We start from the raw sequence: 17,892 nt of genomic DNA, 5'->3' as shown, positions 1-17,892 counted from the left end.
AACGGAACAGTGCTTTCATACCCCCTCCATGGTAGCGTTGAACGTTTAACGCAACCTTGTTGGAAGTCGCACTAGAAGTTTCACTTCAAAAAAAGCCCCGAAGATGCACCATCGGGCGTTTGGCTCTCTCGTCTGTGAAAAGAAGGCTTCACGAGCGTGTCCGGCGCGGACGAGGCCACTCACTGGCAGAACTCGTACATGATGGACTCGAAGACCAGCACGGGCCCCGTCGAGCCCAGGATGGTGAGCGGCTGGCCCGAGAAGAAGCCGTAGCCCAGGCCGGACACGAAGCCTGACAGCAGGGACTCCATGGCGGCGATGTTGTTGCCCGTGGCCTGGCCCAGCAGGCCGCCGAACGTGATGATGGGCGACAGGCAGGCGAAGTACAGGAAGATCCACGAGGCCACGCACTGCAGGGCCAGCGCGTCCTTGAAGTCCGACCAGTACCTGGGCACGCACACGCACACACACGCACTGCAGGGCCAGCACGTCCTAGAAGTCCGACCAGTACCTGGGCATGCACACACACACACGCACTGCAGGGCCAGCACGTCCTTGAAGTCCGACCAGTACCTGGGCACGCACACACACACACACGCACTGCAGGGCCAGCGCATCATTGAAGTCCGACCAGTACCTGGGCACGCACACACACACATGCACTGCAGGGCCAGCGCGTCCTTGAAGTCCGACCAGTACCTGGGCACGCACACACACACACACGCACTGCAGGGCCAGCTCGTCCTTGAAGTCCGACCAGTACCTGGGCACGCACATACACACACGCACTGCAGGGCCAGCGCGTCCTTGAAGTCCGACCAGTACCCGGGCACGCACACGCACACACACACGCACTGCAGGGCCAGCTCGTCCTTGAAGTCCAACCAGTACCTGGGCACGCACACACACACGCACGCACTGCAGGGCCAGCGCGTCCTTGAAGTCCAAGCAGTACCTGGGCACGCACACACACACACACACACGCACTGCAGGGCCAGCACGTCCTTGAAGTCCGACCAGTACCTGGGCACGCACACACACACACACACACGCACTGCAGGGCCAGCACGTCCTTGAAGTCCGACCAGTACCTGGGCATGCACACACACACACACATGCACTGCAGGGACAGCGCGTCCTTGAAGTCCGACCAGTACCTGGGCACGCACACACACACACGCACTGCAGGGCCAGCTCGTCCTTGAAGTCCGACCAGTACCTGGGCACGCACATACACACACGCACTGCAGGGCCAGCGCGTCCTTGAAGTCCGACCAGTACCTGGGCACGCACAAACACACACACGCACTGCAGGGCCAGCGCGTCCTTGAAGTCCGACCAGTACCTGGGCATGCACACACACACACATGCACTGCAGGGCCAGCGCGTCCTTGAAGTCCGACCAGTACCTGGGCACGCACACGCACACACACGCACTGCAGGGCCAGCGCGTCATTGAAGTCCGACCAGTACCTGGGCACGCACACACACACACACGCACTGCAGGGCCAGCGCGTCATTGAAGTCCGACCAGTACCTGGGCACGCACACACACACACATGCACTGCAGGGACAGCGCGTCATTGAAGTCCGACCAGTACCTGGGCACGCACACGCACACACGCGCACTGCAGGGCCAGCACGTCCTTGAAGTCCGACCAGTACCTGGGCATGCACACACACACGCACTGCAGGGCCAGCACGTCCTTGAAGTCCGACCAGTACCTGGGCACGCACACACACACACACGCACTGCAGGGCCAGCTCGTCCTTGAAGTCCGACCAGTACCTGGGCACGCACATACACACACGCACTGCAGGGCCAGCGCGTCCTTGAAATCCGACCAGTACCCGGGCACGCACACGCACACACACACGCACTGCAGGGCCAGCTCGTCCTTGAAGTCCAACCAGTACCCGGGCACGCACACGCACACACACACGCACTGCAGGGCCAGCTCGTCCTTGAAGTCCAACCAGTACCTGGGCACGCACACACACACACACGCACTGCAGGGCCAGCGCGTCCTTGAAGTCCGACCAGTACCTGGGCACACACACACACACACACGCACTGCAGGGCCAGCTCGTCCTTGAAGTCCGACCAGTACCTGGGCACGCACACACACACACACGCACTACAGGGCCAGCGCGTCCTTGAAGTCCGACCAGTACCTGGGCACGCACATACACACACACACACTGCAGGGCCAGCTCGTCCTTGAAGTCCGACCAGTACCTGGGCACGCACATACACACACACGCAGTGCAGGGCCAGCGCGTCCTTGAAGTCCGACCAGTACCTGGGCACGCACACACACACACACGCACTGCAGGGCCAGCGCGTCCTTGAAGTCCGACCAGTACCTGGGCACGCACACACACACACACGCACTGCAGGGCCAGCTCGTCCTTGAAGTCCGACCAGTACCTGGGCACGCACACACACACGCACTGCAGGGCCAGCTCGTCCTTGAAGTCCAACCAGTACCTGGGCACGCACACACACACGCACTGCAGGGCCAGCGCGTCCTTGAAGTCCGACCAGTACCTGGGCACGCACACACACACACGCACTGCAGGGCCAGCACGTCCTTGAAGTCCAACCAGTACCTGGGCACGCACACACACACGCACTGCAGGGCCAGCGCGTCCTTGAAGTCCGACCAGTACCTGGGCACGCACACACTCACACGCGCACGTTACACCGTGTCCGAGGGCGAGCTGACAAGTGCGACTCTTACAGTGGGAACTGAAACCACCATGTTTCGCGCGACACATGACGCTATCTGTTGGGCGGGCCCGTAACTACTAGCAAAAAAAAATAATTGGTCGTCTGTAAAGTCGGTTTACGGACGATAGTTTAACGTGACGTCATAACAAAACAATGATGAAATGATTGCATACTTTTATGAATAAAATTGAATCATTTTTATTTTAATAATAAAAGAATAATTACTTGAAATGATACTAGTAATCAGTTTGTTAAAATGCAAGAATAATTAACCTTTATTGCCGAAATTGTTGTTGTAATAAGAAATGAAAAGCACATTAACTTTTCACTTCACTTTATAAACAGTCGAGTGGAAGAGAGATAGATGCGGCGCAAGCGTACAATGAGCGTAATGGGACACAGTGTAACAGAACAATGTGTTAAACGGGACACTTTTTCGTGCGTGCAGCAGGTGTTCATCGATTTATTAGACGTTGTCACGTTAAAAAAAAAAAAACTTGTGATAGAGGTTTTAGTACAAAGTTTTATGTTAGTAATGTTCATTCATCTAATTGATGACTAATTACTTAGTAAAAGTGATTTCTAATTTTGTTTCCTAACCTAACTAAAACTAAGTGTGTTTGAGAGGGTTCCCGGTTAGGGAGGAAGACTAGGTGCGTCTCAGGCCGAAGCCTATACGCTTGGCACCCTATTGGCTCAAGTTTGGTCAGTCACACTAACAACACTTGATCTTAATGTGTTAAAATTGTCCGTTTCCATGCCACACATGTCTAACTCCAATCTAACGGTGTAAAAAAAAAAGACCACATGATTTTCTTTGAAAAGCTCTGTTGACGATAATTGAAAAACGCGCACTTTGGAAACACGACACGCCGGTTCTAGAACACCGTGTGTTGTGGCGAGAAGGCGATGCCTGGACCAAGTCGCTGGCACTTACCACGGGACCTTCCTCTTGATGTCGTTGACGAGGCCCCCGAACAGCCGGCCGGACCGCACGAGGCCTGACTCCTCGCGAATCTTCTGCTCGTCCTCTTCCTCCGCCTGCTCCTCCTTCTCCGGGGGCCGCTTCCTCTGGTCCTGCGGGCAGTCGCACACCGTCACTGTCACTGCCTGTCACCGCCACCATCTTGTCACCGCCACTGTCTGTTGCTACCACTGCCTGTCGCCGTCTCTGCATGTCACTGTCACTGTCACTGCTTGCCACTGTCTGTCATTGTCACTAAACTCAGCAGGATACGATTGCAGAATACGGTAGGATAAAATCTCATCAGTAGGATATGAACCGTAGAATAAATCACAGGATATGGAAGGATAACATAGCAGGATATGGTAGGATATACATGCCTGGATATGATGCATTTTGCTTCAACTAGATTTGGTTACATCTTTTTTTTTACTCCAACTGCTTTGAATTTCATTTTGCTCGAACTGGTCACGATTGCAGGAATGATCTTGTTTACACTCTACATTTTGAAAGATTCGTCGCCAAGTGGTTCTGCTTTCCACCAACGGTTGTAGCATCATGTAATGTGACTCAAAGGGTTTTAGTGCATTAAAAAGAAAGATGAATAAAATGAATCCACCCAGCCCAATTATCCTTGTGAAATAACAACGCAGGAGTGGAACGTTCGCAACCCTGTTGTGTCATGGTAGCAGAGCGGGGTTCGACCAGGGCACATAGCGGGGCTCACCTGCGAGGGGATGTCCGCCGGCGGCTCTATGCGGATGGCGGGGTCCCACTCGCCAGGAGGCAGCACCGTCACCACGTCCAGGAACTCGTCCATGGCCGCCAGCAGGTGGTTCCTGTTGCGCGCCTTGTAGGCCACGTCGTGGAACACCTCGTCGGACATGAGCGTCGCCATGGCGCGCCCGATCTCGTGGTAGCGGCCGATGCCTCCCTGTGCACCCACATCACATCACACCACGTCATGCCACGTCACATTACATCATGCCACATCACATAATGCCACATCACGTCACTCTGTCTCACGATCAGAGCCGAGATCTCATGTAGTTGATGTAGCGCAGCTTTCGTCATTAAAAATAGTGGATTTCGTCTTTATTGTCATTGAAATTTAACCACATGCAATAAAACTAATAATCAAGCACAATTTATTACTTTAATCACCTGCTTCAACAATTCACGGTAAGACACTTTGAAAACGTGTACAGTAAACAATAATACATTATATTGACGGGATAAAGTTAATAAAAAAAATCTACAACAAAACATGAAATAATATAAAACCAATATGCAATGTTAAAACCCGAAAATTGTTGTACATGTTCATTATTTTTTGTGATGTTTCTCTGCGCGCCTCGTCTGCGTGATATACTGCTTTTATTAACTTTATTTACCTCTCTTTGAAAATACTGTAAACAGAAACGATTTTTTTAGTTTGTACGTAACATTTTAGGGTTTTAAATAAAAAAAATGTAAAGTAAAGATTCATGAAATTAATTGTATATCTTCATAGCTATAATGAGGTAATTGAGGCGTATTTCGCTGCATTTCGGTGTTATGCGGTATAACTGACTTACTTTTCGGTATAATCTTGCATGAACTCAAAATGCCTGCATTCTCATGCAGACTAAATTAGTGGTTTTTAAATGACCAGGGACTTTTACTCTCCTCCATTTCTGGCGAATGTGAAATATCGGGCCAAAAGACAGTAAAATTAAGTAGACTTGTTTGGTTCTTGCCAAGTTCAACAGGAAATGTAATCGCGTGATGGGGCGAGTGGTGGAAAGCGTGGAAGGAAAGGCACTGGCCAGAAACAGACTGGACGAGCTCCACGTCGTTATAATGTAATACAAAATTCCGATAATCTTTTGAGTAAATATTGGTCGAAATCTGACATGAGCCTATATATAATTTAGAAAACAATTTTGCGAACTTAATTAGTCTTCAGTAAAATAAATGTAGTCTTTTTCTGCTCAGATGGAGACTCTGTGTTGCACTTCAAACGACAGTCTGGTGTAATAGCAAGCCACACACAGGCTGCATGATGTTTTTAAACTACACCGAAAATCTCCAACAGGTGATTCTTTTCGAAAAAAAATAGGAAGAAAACACATTTACCACTTTTTCTTTGAAATGATTTTTTAGGGAGTTACCCACTACTCAAAAAAATTAAACTAAAAAAATTATGGATTTTTTTTGACACTAAATAATAAATAGTTGAATAATGCTTCTTAAAAATACGATCTTAGTCCAACTGTGTAAACATTGATGATACTCTCTCCCCTCTCCTGCAGTAAGATAAGAGTAATAAGGCTTTTGAGACGGAGCCAGGATGCAGTGATAGTGTGTACTGACGTTTCGGTAGGCATGCAACTGGCATCTTCAGGGTTGGAGAATAAACTGAGAGCTGGATGGTGGTAAAGTTCTCTAACTTATCCCTGTTGTTCTCTATGTTGACTGTGGTTTCAAATATGTATAGATCTATACAAGGTTAGTAGTGTAGTAAAGTATGTCCGAGCGCTGGGTTCTAGGTGAGGATTGAGAAGATGGGGTCAATGACAGACCTAAGATATCACGGCGGCCATCCTCGATGACCTTGAACTTGACCTATGACCTGAATCTTGACCTTTAACTTTGACCTCAGTCGCCACCGATGATGTTTCCTTGGTTGTTGTAAATTTACTCTGCACACAAGTGAAACAAAGGCTTATATAGTTTACTTACAGCTAGAGCAGTAGCCATAATTCCGTGGAAGGGGTCAAGTATAATGATTAAATCATTTTTTTAGTAAGTTTTCTTTATAGCTAATATTTCAAAGAAAATTTATTGTCACACTGAAATCTCAGGATATATAATACTTTTAGAACTCAAACGTTTACGCAAATAATTTTAAGCGATGATTGTGCCTGAGAAATGGAAACTGAAGAATTTATGATTTAAGTTTTAATTTAATGATTTTCATTACTTTGTTCACAAGACAATTGCTTGTTGTTTTTTGTTAAAAACATGTCTAAAATAGATATATATTAACGTTATTTAATACATGAAACACCCATGTCCAGTTTGTATGAAATACACGTGCGCAAGCCGATATTAAATAAAGGCTACTCGGAATAACAATTCCTGTCGCTTCTGTACTTGAGGTATGTCAGGCTATAATGGGGAGGAAATACATTATTGTAGCCCCCTAAGTATTGCAATAATCCTTCCAGAATAATTTATCTGTAACCTTATTCATCCAAGTTGCGGTAGTATACTCATCCTATAATTTGCCTATTTTTGACGTGAATACGTCTTTAAAATTGCTTCCACAGTGGGAGGCAATTCAATAAACGAATGATAACAAAATTCGCAAGATACAGTTTGATGTTACAGCTACATATCTATCATCTCCATCCAAAATTTAATTACACCACTGGATAGCTAAAGGATCAAAGAATTCGTTACGCTAAGTACGGGGTGGAGGGGGGAAGCGCCACCATTTTGAAGTAATTTTTGCTGCGTTTCGAGATTTCCATTTAGTACAACTTTTGACTCGGAGAAGCTACGACGTTCGTTTGGGTTTTAATCGTCGGCTCTCGATTGCATAATTATGTAAAACATTATTGAAAAATAGTGAACATATATATATATATAGTGTAAAAATATAAAAAAACAGCGTATTTTATATTTTATACAGGAAATAATATCTGTAACGTACACATATTCACGTACAACACACGGCCGTGTCCGTGACACAGCCATACACAATTTTTTATTCTGTTTAAATCTGGAAGGGGGAGTCCGGACGGACGCTACGAACCCCCCCCCCCCCACACACACATGGTTACGTCACGTGACACGGCAATGAAACATGTTAGCTTAGAGCCACGGAAATTTCGCGGATTAATTTAGTCACAAGCTAGAATGCAAACCTCCACACTGTCGCACTGTGTTCATGATTGGACCGCAGTTATCTGGACACGCCCCTCTACGACCGTGAGCCAACGATGTCCAGCTAGGAGAGAAGTAAGCGAATCAGGTAGCGCCAAATAACATGGATAAACATGTTCTCGCTAAGAAATCAACCAATGATGGGAAAGTGAACATGGGTCGAGCACACCTATAACTTTGAATTCTATCCTGAGGCCAGAGGAATCCGCGAGATTTCCGGGACTCTAGTTATGCTCACTCGGGGGCCCAGCAGTATGAACAGGAAGCGAGTCGGCACCGGAACCTCCGTCAGATCCCCCAAGAAGTTGGCCTGGCTCAGTCTGATGAAGGCGGACAGTGTCTTGTCCAAGAAGTCCACTTCCCCGACGAGTATGTTTGACGCTTCTGCCCCAGCAGGGAGTTTCCTCATGAAGTGCATGTTGCCCTGCAGAGAAAACAAAAAGTCAGCAGAAAAAAAAAATTGGTTGTCTGTAAAGTCGGTTAGCGGACGATAGTTTAACGTGACAACGTCATAACAAAACACTGATGAAATGATTGCATACTTTTATGAATAAAATTGAATCATTTTTATTGAATTTTCACTATTTTGTATGGATACAAAGAAGGAGTGAAATGAAATCTACAATTTAATCGATAAATTTACTTTTATTTGCACTCATTAATTCAAATATGTTTATTACTTTAACGAACAGATTATTTTAACCATAACTTTTATACATGTTTGCTATTTAACTTCTTCCAATCTATGTTATTCTGTTAAGGATAGGACGGTGATAGGAAAAGTAGGAAACGAATGGGTAGTGTTTCAAGTTTAATGTGCCTCGAAAAAGTCAAATCGATGGTTGTTCCAATCGAGTGGAAGAGAGATAGATGCGGCGCAAGCGTACAATGAGCGTAACGGGACAACGAGTCATCCTTTTTCGTGCGTGCAGCCGGCGTTCGTCGATTTATTAGACGTTGTCACGTCAAAAATCATTAATTTAACATTAATTTTTAAGTATGATTCAATTTTACAATACAGTTATGTCCATAAATAATGTCCCAGCTATAAATTTTAAATGTGTTGGTTCAAGGTCACAATTGAAGAGTAACTCAAACAGTTTGTGATGAAGCGCACGCGCGAGCACTGCTTTGTTGTACCCTCGCTCGCAGCGCCACCTGCGCAAAATGGCGACTCCTGGTCGAAAAGCGTTCTGTCTTCTGCAATTTGCAAAGATGTAACCTGTAATTTCAGTTTAACGTGCGTTTCTTTTCTTAAAAGTATAAATGTGATCCAGCCGCGTCACGGCGATCTACAGTAACTTTAATGTTTTAGCGTTTATTATCAAGTTAGGTTTGTCTAGGTTCATAGTTTATTTAACGTTATTATATTTCACTTGTGTTACGTGTTCACAATCCAGCCGCGTCACGGCAGTCATCAGTAACAGCTTTGAATATATATACTGTATAGAAGTCGCGAGTGGATAGGATTTACTCTACGTTTTTCAGAAGCGTATGATGAGCAGCTTGGGAACTTCACCGCTGCAGTGCGCTGCCGTAACGCCCTGTATCGTCTTAGTTGTTATTTACACGTTAGAGCGCAGCGCTGTCGCCCGCTGTCATTCCCCCCCCCCCCCCGGGCCACATATCATTCACTGCAGCTCAACGTCGTTCCACAGGAGGGGGAAGGGGTGTTTAAAGAGTTCGACACTTGTCCGCTAGAGACCACCACAAGTCGATGCCCTAGAGATGGTGGCGATTGCAGCGGTGAATTAACCAACTACCTCAAAACCGTATTAGAAATTTTAACCGGGGCTGGCGACTTCTATACAGTATATATATTCAAAGGTAACAGTCACGTCTCGCGGTATATTTTCACGTACATCTAAACGTATTTGCAATCCATCACGAACTTTGACTTATAATTATATGTAATTGCTTTCCTGTTTAAGAACTGTTGATCGTGTACTTTTGACATTTCATATTCAATTTCAGTCGTAACACAAATTTAGTCGCAACTTTTCAGTGCTGCAGTGTTTCGCCGCGGCCTTTAGTTTGTCAGTGCCGGCCTCATGATGGAACGTCTACACGCGTTTGCCGACTAACCTGTTCGCGCGCAACGTCGGTTGTGTTAAACCGACCGTGTAGAGACGGTCTGACAACAGACTCGGCCAGGGTTGGACCAGCAAGTGTATCAGACTTAATAAAGTGCAGTGTCTTTCCAGTCAGTTTCCTTTCATTCCAAGGCGTCCTGGGTGGCCTGAACAGCCCAGGTAGTTTAAACTAACGACCAGGGACGTCGGAACGTTTTCATGAGTGGGGGGGGGGGGGGGGGGGGCGAAAAGATGTATCACACGTCAGTCCTAGAGCGGGGGGGCCGGGGGCCTTCCCCCGGAAAAAATTTGGAATTTTAGATGCAATATTGTGCTATTTAATGAGTTTCCGAACCAAAATATTAAATATACCATTCCAAGAATTTGATGACGTACTATGTATTAAATACTACTCTGACAGTAGATGTAGTACAATTTAAATGAAATACCATCTAGGAATTTGCAATCATTTTACAGTCTATTGACAATCATAAATTTGATTTTCTAATCAATGTGATCACCAATGCAACGTTTGTAACTACTGGTTGAGAAAAATATTGCTAGGACCAAACATTTATTCTGTGAAAAGGACGGGGGCGAAATGCTACTCTCGCCCCGCCCCCCCCCCCATGCATAACAGCACGGGGGCGACTCGCCCCTGCTGCCCCCCCCCCCCCCCCCGTTCCGACGTCCCTGCTAACGACGCACTCCTGCCTGCAGCCACGAGGCCGAACCCCCCTTTTGCCCCCTGAGATCATTTTCATTTTAATACTTATTCAAAAATTAATCAGGCAGCGTGAGTGGCGTCAAGGAATCTGTGTCATCGAAGAACAGGCGATCCACGTGGGAGATTGTCAAACACTCAAAACAGAGGATTTGTTTTTTTAATGCTTGTGTGGTTAACGGCTTTCGCTCACAACCAGAACTATATTATTCGAATCAATATCATATCGTAGCAATCAAATCTCTTAATGTAAATTAACACCCACGTCTTACCCGGGACTCGAACCCAGGACCCCTAGCACCGTAAGCCGGTGTGCATCCGACTACGCTACGGAGGTCGGCAAACAGAGGTATTTGTGAATTTAATCTTCTGTGACTCACCTTGGGCGGACTAGCATCGCCGCTGACGTCGCCCAAGTGGCTGGCGCTCTGGTTGTGTGTGATGGAGGACGAACTGTGGCTGTGCTGGATGTTCCCGTGGTCTGGTGGCTGCTGGGCCACGGAGCTCCCTGCGCGAGACACGGCGTCCATTAGAGACACTGCTCGTCTTTACCGCGACGCCATCTTGCTTTCAGAACATTTCATTCCATAACGGTTACCATGGGCGTCGCAACCGGAAGGGGGGGGGGACGTGGGGGACACGTCCCCCCCAATAATAAAAAGTCTTCAATTTCGTCCCCTCCAATTAATACATATATTTAGTTTCGTAGTAATATTAAAAATATGATTTCTATGATATAACCCATATGTTGCGCATGGTGAATTTAGTCCAATCGTGGTAATGTGAGCACTGTGTTTTTACAAATTTGTTCTCTGAAAATATTTTTTGAAAAAAATAAATTATATATGGCAACCAACTATAATTAGAATATTTAGGAAAGAAAAATGCTTAAAAACCACCTTTTTGCACCTTCAAACCCCAAATTTTCCCGGGGGAGGACCCCCAGACCCCCCGCTTTTTTTTTTCTTCAGGGAATGGATATTCCTCAACAACTAAATCATTTGCAGTCCCCCCCCCCCCCCAAAAAATATATCCTTGCGACGCCCATGACGGTTACGCATCGTTTAGTTTCGAAAATTTTGCTTTTGTTTTCAAGCAGCCATCACACACATTGAACCATGTCATAGTGTACATTGACAGCAATTTTTACAAATAGATAACTATATTGATATATTATTATAGGTCAGTTCAATTTAAATTTAATTAATAATTAAAGATATTTAATGATAAAACTCTAATTAATTATTTACATTTTAATTATACGTTATTATATTAGATATTTACATTATAGTGTTCTATTTTTGTATACTAATATATATTTTTTATTATTTAATATTAAAAAAATTAATTTACTTACATCTATTTTACATTAAAACATTTATAAATTATAAATTAAGATCATCGATAATATTAACCAAAATACAGTTAAATGTCTAATTGAATTCTCATCATACAAATATTAAAACTGGATGTGTATTATGGAATTTAAATTTTAATACAAAATAATTCCTAACCTCACTTTTTCATTACTTATCCAGTAATCCCCAAAATATTAATTCAATACTTAACACCAATCACTTCACAGGGAAAATTTTTTTGTAGCAGCCAATCACTAATAACTTCAGGCACTGCGTTAAATTATATAGTTTGCTTTGACGAAGACGAAATTAGAAAATGTTAACGAAAACAATTAATTATTGCCTTAAAACTATTGAAACCATGATGGTGTCAAAAATTGCATACCTATCTCACGTAACTGAAACATATAATAAATGCAAAAATTGTGATTAAGTTTATTATTTGTATTTCAACTGAATACTAAAGCAAAAAAATTCAAATATTAATTTAAAACATATTAATTAAATTAATCGAATCCAATATTTTTAAAAAATGGCTAGAATTGGTATTTTAGTTATGTTTGATGCACAGTTTACAATCTGTTACCTACTTGAGCTCGAACATTCTCCTTGCTGTCCACAGCGTATGTGGGCATACAATTGCGCCATTCCAACATTAAAAAATAAATAATGTTTTGATATCAGCTGCAATTGAAGTCATTGAATACCACACACAACAGTCTTAGAATTATTTGAAATAAAAAATATAATAATGAAATATTTTCTGAAGAAGAGATTACTTAAAAAAAATTATAACTATTCTTATTTTGGAAACATACATTTTAATCACTTATGTGTATCTGTAACCAAAATGTTCAAAAAAAATATATATTCTGCAACTTGCTAATCATCACTATCAAATCTAATGGACATGTTAATGGTGTACACAGAATATAGATAGTTATTAATTTTATATCAGCATAATATAACTACTTTGCTTGATTTCTCCTCAAAATATTAATCAATCAGAGAAAAAAAAACAATTTATTAAAGTTTCTTAAAATATTAAATATTTTTCAAAGGTACCTCAAAAAGGGTTATTTAGTTCTCAGTTACCACTTGGAACAAGTCAGAATACTCATTAAAAAAAACATTCATCTTGCATGCAGATACAACACAAAACATGCAACGGATGCAATGGAAGGTTCTAATGCGATAATTAGCTATGCAGTTTTTTTCCTTCATCATGCAACTTATCAAACAAATGCCAACTTCGAGTACACTCATTTTTTTTGCGCGATAATTTTATCATAAATATTTAAAAAAAAAATGTTTATGTTAGTTTATAATTTTACCCCTTTTTTTTATCATGGATTTGGCCAATCACAAACGAATTTCTCAAATCGTGAACAGTAACAGAAAATTAAGATGGATTTAAATGAGTAAAGACCAAGCATGACAGTTGTGACGTCGTTGCAAACAAAGCACGTACAAGCGCACGGAAAAGACGCGAGAAAGTTGCGAAGTGGCCAGTCTTGTTTGGTAAGCCGTCACCACGGACGGGAAAGCCTAAGATGTACATCAAGTTCTGTCCCTGCCCGAACACGCCCGAATATTCACCTTCGGCCAACCTCGGGTTTATTTATACATATATTTATATTTCTCTGTTTATTTTAATGTAGCTATACTAACCTAACTAACCGTCCATAGTGTCTGAAAGTGTTTTAATGTAGAGCTAACCTAACCGACCACTTTTAATATTTGAATCCATTTTTTCCCTGCGCAAAAATGAAACAAATCCCGAGGTTGGCCAAAGGTGAATATTCGGGCGTGTTCGGGCAGGGACAGAACTTGATGGATATCTTAGGCTTCTCCACCACGGACACGCATGCAGGAAGGCGAGGCGAACGAGCATCGGGCAGGCTCGGGCAGGCTCGGGCAGGCTCGGGCAGGCTCGGGCAGGCTCGGGCAGGCGAGACGAACGCGCAGGAGAAAGAGAAAGGGGGGTTTACCAGGTCCAGGCACGGAAAGGAAACGACCAAAGTCTGACGCCGACTTGTGGGTGACGGGCGTAGACGCCTGCAGAGGCGCCGAGGGGGGTGACTCGTCCACTGCAGGGGAGGAGAAGTCACCTCAGTCACACACTCTACAGTTGCGCTACAGGGAGAAGTCACCTCGGTCACACACTCTACAGTTGCGCGCCCGTGCGACACTGGGCCATGCGCCGCCGCGTGTAGCAGCCGGCCACAACATCGCCTTCGGGATAACATCTCTCCGGGAATTATCTTTGAAATATTTCTGCAATGGGAGTGCATGACTTGATGTAAGCTATTGGACATACGCCATTGCTAAGCACTTTTTTCTGTAGAAGAAAACTAAAAAAATACCCAAAAGACAAAAAACACAAATTAAGCAAAAAAATTGCTGTTTTCAACAGGATATAAACGCCATATAATATTCCATAACAGGAATATGGTCAACAAACAAAGAAAAACAAAGAAAAATGGACTAAGAGAACAAAAAAAAAAACCACAAATGATGTCAGCACAAAAATATTGAACCCAATTGGGTATTTTTTTTAGTTTTCTTCTACAGAAAAAGTGCTTAGCAATGGCGTATGTCCAAAAGCTTACATCAAGTCATCTCTCCGGGAATCAAATTGCAACATGCTCTTTACTCATGAGTACAGTCAATAGTCAATGTCTTTCCCCCCCACAATATTTAGCCTTTAAACTATTGGAATACAACACCAACGATTCAAATTCTCACACATCCGTCGGAATAAAAGACAACATTAATTGTAGGACGACACAAAAAAAATTCTACTGCATATGAAAAGATTTCAAGTTAAAATGAAGCAGAGTATAATATAAAATCCAAGAAGACAATATTAAATTAACTTTAATTCAAGCTGGAATACAAGACGACCTAAAATACAAAAAAATAAAATAATCCTAATAAATTTCGAAGTAGGATATATTACGCTCCTAAGTAAAATATTACTCCAAATTTAATACCTTCTTAAATGTGATCCCAGCCAAAACTATTTTACTGAATTTCAGCTAAAAAATAATTTAAAGTATTTTGCTTGATTTTGAGTGCTATTCTTTTCATTGACCATAAACTATAGTTTTGATATTCATTATAAAGTTTTGATTTCATAATTTATTGGATAATGTACAAATGGTTAACTATATGTAAATATACACTGAATAAACTGGAGAAAAGATTATGCAATAAAAGCAGGACTAGATTTTCAAATATGAAAAATAAACAGATTCGGCTTAAATAAATACCAGATTTGACTCATTACAAAAACTTTTATTCGCAGTTAATTTACCTTCATTACATTAATTATTATAGAAACTGCTACCGTAAAGTTTAAGATATTTATATCCTAAACAAGTGTAAATTATATTTCGAAACTGTGGGATGGTAAAAAACAAATGAAATGGAAATAAAATGACAAAATGAAATGAATTTTTGTAAGTTGGATATTGTGTGAGCTCTTCAGGCATATTTCAAAGAAATATTTACTACCCATTGTAGCCGTAACCAAAGTGCGTCATCCGAAATTTTTTTATATAGTTTTAGTTTCGTGGTTCATATACCCCAAAACCATAGTAAACTCAAAAGTTTATAAACAATTACATATATATCACAATTTTATGAACACGATAACTGCCGTAATGTTTCACAAATCACTTCTGAACTGATACATAAAATCTAGGAGTGGAAAATCTTGGCTTAGTTCATTCATGGACAATATCCAACCAAAGGGATATAAATGGGGAAGGTCTTTTGAATAACAGAAAAATCACTGTCTGTAACTCCCATTTATTATACGTATTATAACTGGTAGGAGTAATACCAAAAACATTTGCCTAAAAACATTTTTGATACGATCAACCATAACTGAAAGGGGTTGAAAAAAACAAGAGTTGGAGGACAAAAAAAAAATCATAACTCCCTTAGTAGGCACACTATCAAATCCGTTTGAATTATTTGTAAATGGTACATTTTTTATCCAAAACATTTGTCTACAACAATTCTTTATAAAAGAACCATTGCAGAAGATTAAAAACAAGGGTAGAATAAAAAAAAATTCAGTAATTCCGTACCATGTACAAACACTATTAAATCCATTCTAATTTATTGCAAAACCATAAATTTTATCTACGACTTTCGTCTGGAATTTTTTTTATACGACCAATTATTACTGCAAGGGATGAAAATAACAAGGTTTAAAAGTTAACTGTCAAATGTAAATGTAGCTGCATGGAAATTGAGAAAATGCTTAATCGATAATTTTGTAATATTGGAGAACATAAATATGTTATGCACACTAGGTTCTTAAAATGTTCCAGAAGTTTATGGAAGTTACCAAAATATCTTCAGAAGAAATAGGTACTTCGAAATCTACCTACGCCTGAAGGGTGTGCTGAAAGGGATTTTTTTTTCTGATATGGTGTACTAATGTTCCTATTTGGATTTTCTGGAATAAAAATGCGTCGGCTTTTTTATCCGTAAATTCTGATTAAAGTATGCTGAATGTTGTTTGTAAAGGCAGTAATGTGACTAATCCAGAACATTTTTTTAATTTAAACATATGTTCAGTTTTAAATATTTGTACTTAATCTCATAACTTCGAATGTCCACGTTTCATAAACCGTTTCGTTATGGCGAAGGGAATTGATGGTACACCAAACTAAATAGAATTTACTAATCAAGCTTTAGGAACAGTCGAAAACTATCATTAAATAACTTACAAGTGACTGCCACAGACATAAGCTATCTTAGATTCTCAAGAGAACGGAACTATCAGACACAAAGAAGCTGATAGCGGAAAGGTTCTCATTAACAACATTTTCATGGAAACTTTACGAGAAAAGCGAACATATTGCTGTTCAACCAGAAATACTTGAATATATATATTTTTTAAATGAAAATTATCGCACGCTTTGTTTGAATTCTTTATACTTATACAAATGTATAAATTATCAATTTAAAAATAATTCAATGTATCTGATCGAACTTCAAAATAGCGCAGAATTGTGGTAATGTGTGAGCAGGATTTGATTAGACGGTAACTAAATAAAACCTGGCAACATTAGTGGTTTGCCACAGAATTTATGTATGGAGTCCACTTAAAATAATTAATAATTATGCTTTATATAGTATTATTAATTACTTAGAAGACACTATTTATCTCACATATCTAACTACTGACGCGTTTTTGTCAAAGGATAAGTTTAATCAGCAAAGTAAAACAAAATCAGGTACTGACATTGCCAAAGTTACAAACTACTTTCTAGATAAAATGCGTGAAATTTAGTTACTCAAATATATAGGAATCAAACCGGGCATGAAATTGTTAGACACGCTATTTTTTAATGACGCATAATTGTTCAGTAAGCTTTAATCCTGATTGTCATGATGAAGATGACTGCATTCATGTTCTCGTGCTAGATTGCAAAAAGGGGTTTAGGAGTGACACTGTACATAAAACACATAAACACGAACAGCAAGTGGAAGTTTCAACAAAAACACTCACGCCGGTATTCCAAGACACAAAAATACAGGTTTAGGTAGTGTTGAATATGCTACACCTGTATTCATAGTGCACAAAACCGCTCACAAACACTTAACACAGGTCACGGCAAGTCCCTTGTTTTAAGAGAACGGATTTGTGGTGTCCTATCCGTAGAGACCTGAAAAATTCGCGGGTTCATTTCGTGTTATGCTAAAATTCAAATGATTATACTTTAGTGCTACTTCTGTCATTGGTTCACTGTTAATCTGGAGGAATGAGGGCCAATTAGAGATACTCATTCATAGAAGTGTCGAATCACAGGCCACCCAGTCGAGACGACTCACAAGTCAGCAGCCAATGAACAGTTGGCATTTGCCCGAGTGTGTAGAGGATATTGTAGTCTACCCTGGAGGTCATTGAACCCGCGAATTTTTCCGGTCTCTACCTATCCGTGACCTATTTGTTGCCCAAACTTCCGCACATGCGCAGAGCTTCACTTTTTCGGCGATTTCGTCCAGATGGCGGGGTCCGCGTCTGGCGCCATTAACCCGTACATAGTCACTTTCGTGATCGTCGAAGGGGCGTACCAAGCGTG

At 42.0% G+C, this 17,892-nt stretch overlaps 1 protein-coding gene across 1 annotated transcript in view; it reads right to left on the bottom strand.

Annotated features, from left to right (window-relative positions):
• LOC134540996 (electroneutral sodium bicarbonate exchanger 1) overlaps positions 1-17,892 on the bottom strand; it is a 168,898-nt gene that overhangs the window by 42,671 nt on the left and 108,335 nt on the right. Inside the window, exons 8-13 of the mRNA XM_063384108.1 lie at positions 13,777-13,875; positions 10,808-10,935; positions 7,870-8,055; positions 4,426-4,632; positions 3,672-3,811; positions 184-447 (exon numbers count right to left, since the gene is read on the bottom strand). Of these exons, the coding sequence (XP_063240178.1) occupies positions 184-447; positions 3,672-3,811; positions 4,426-4,632; positions 7,870-8,055; positions 10,808-10,935; positions 13,777-13,875 (1,024 nt within the window). The remainder of the gene's footprint in view (positions 1-183; positions 448-3,671; positions 3,812-4,425; positions 4,633-7,869; positions 8,056-10,807; positions 10,936-13,776; positions 13,876-17,892) is intronic.

This window comes from Bacillus rossius, chromosome 17 (genome assembly GCF_032445375.1).
Source record: "Bacillus rossius redtenbacheri isolate Brsri chromosome 17, Brsri_v3, whole genome shotgun sequence".
Classification (NCBI taxonomy): domain Eukaryota; kingdom Metazoa; phylum Arthropoda; class Insecta; order Phasmatodea; family Bacillidae; genus Bacillus; species Bacillus rossius.
This window is presented reverse-complemented; position numbering and strand designations above follow the sequence as displayed.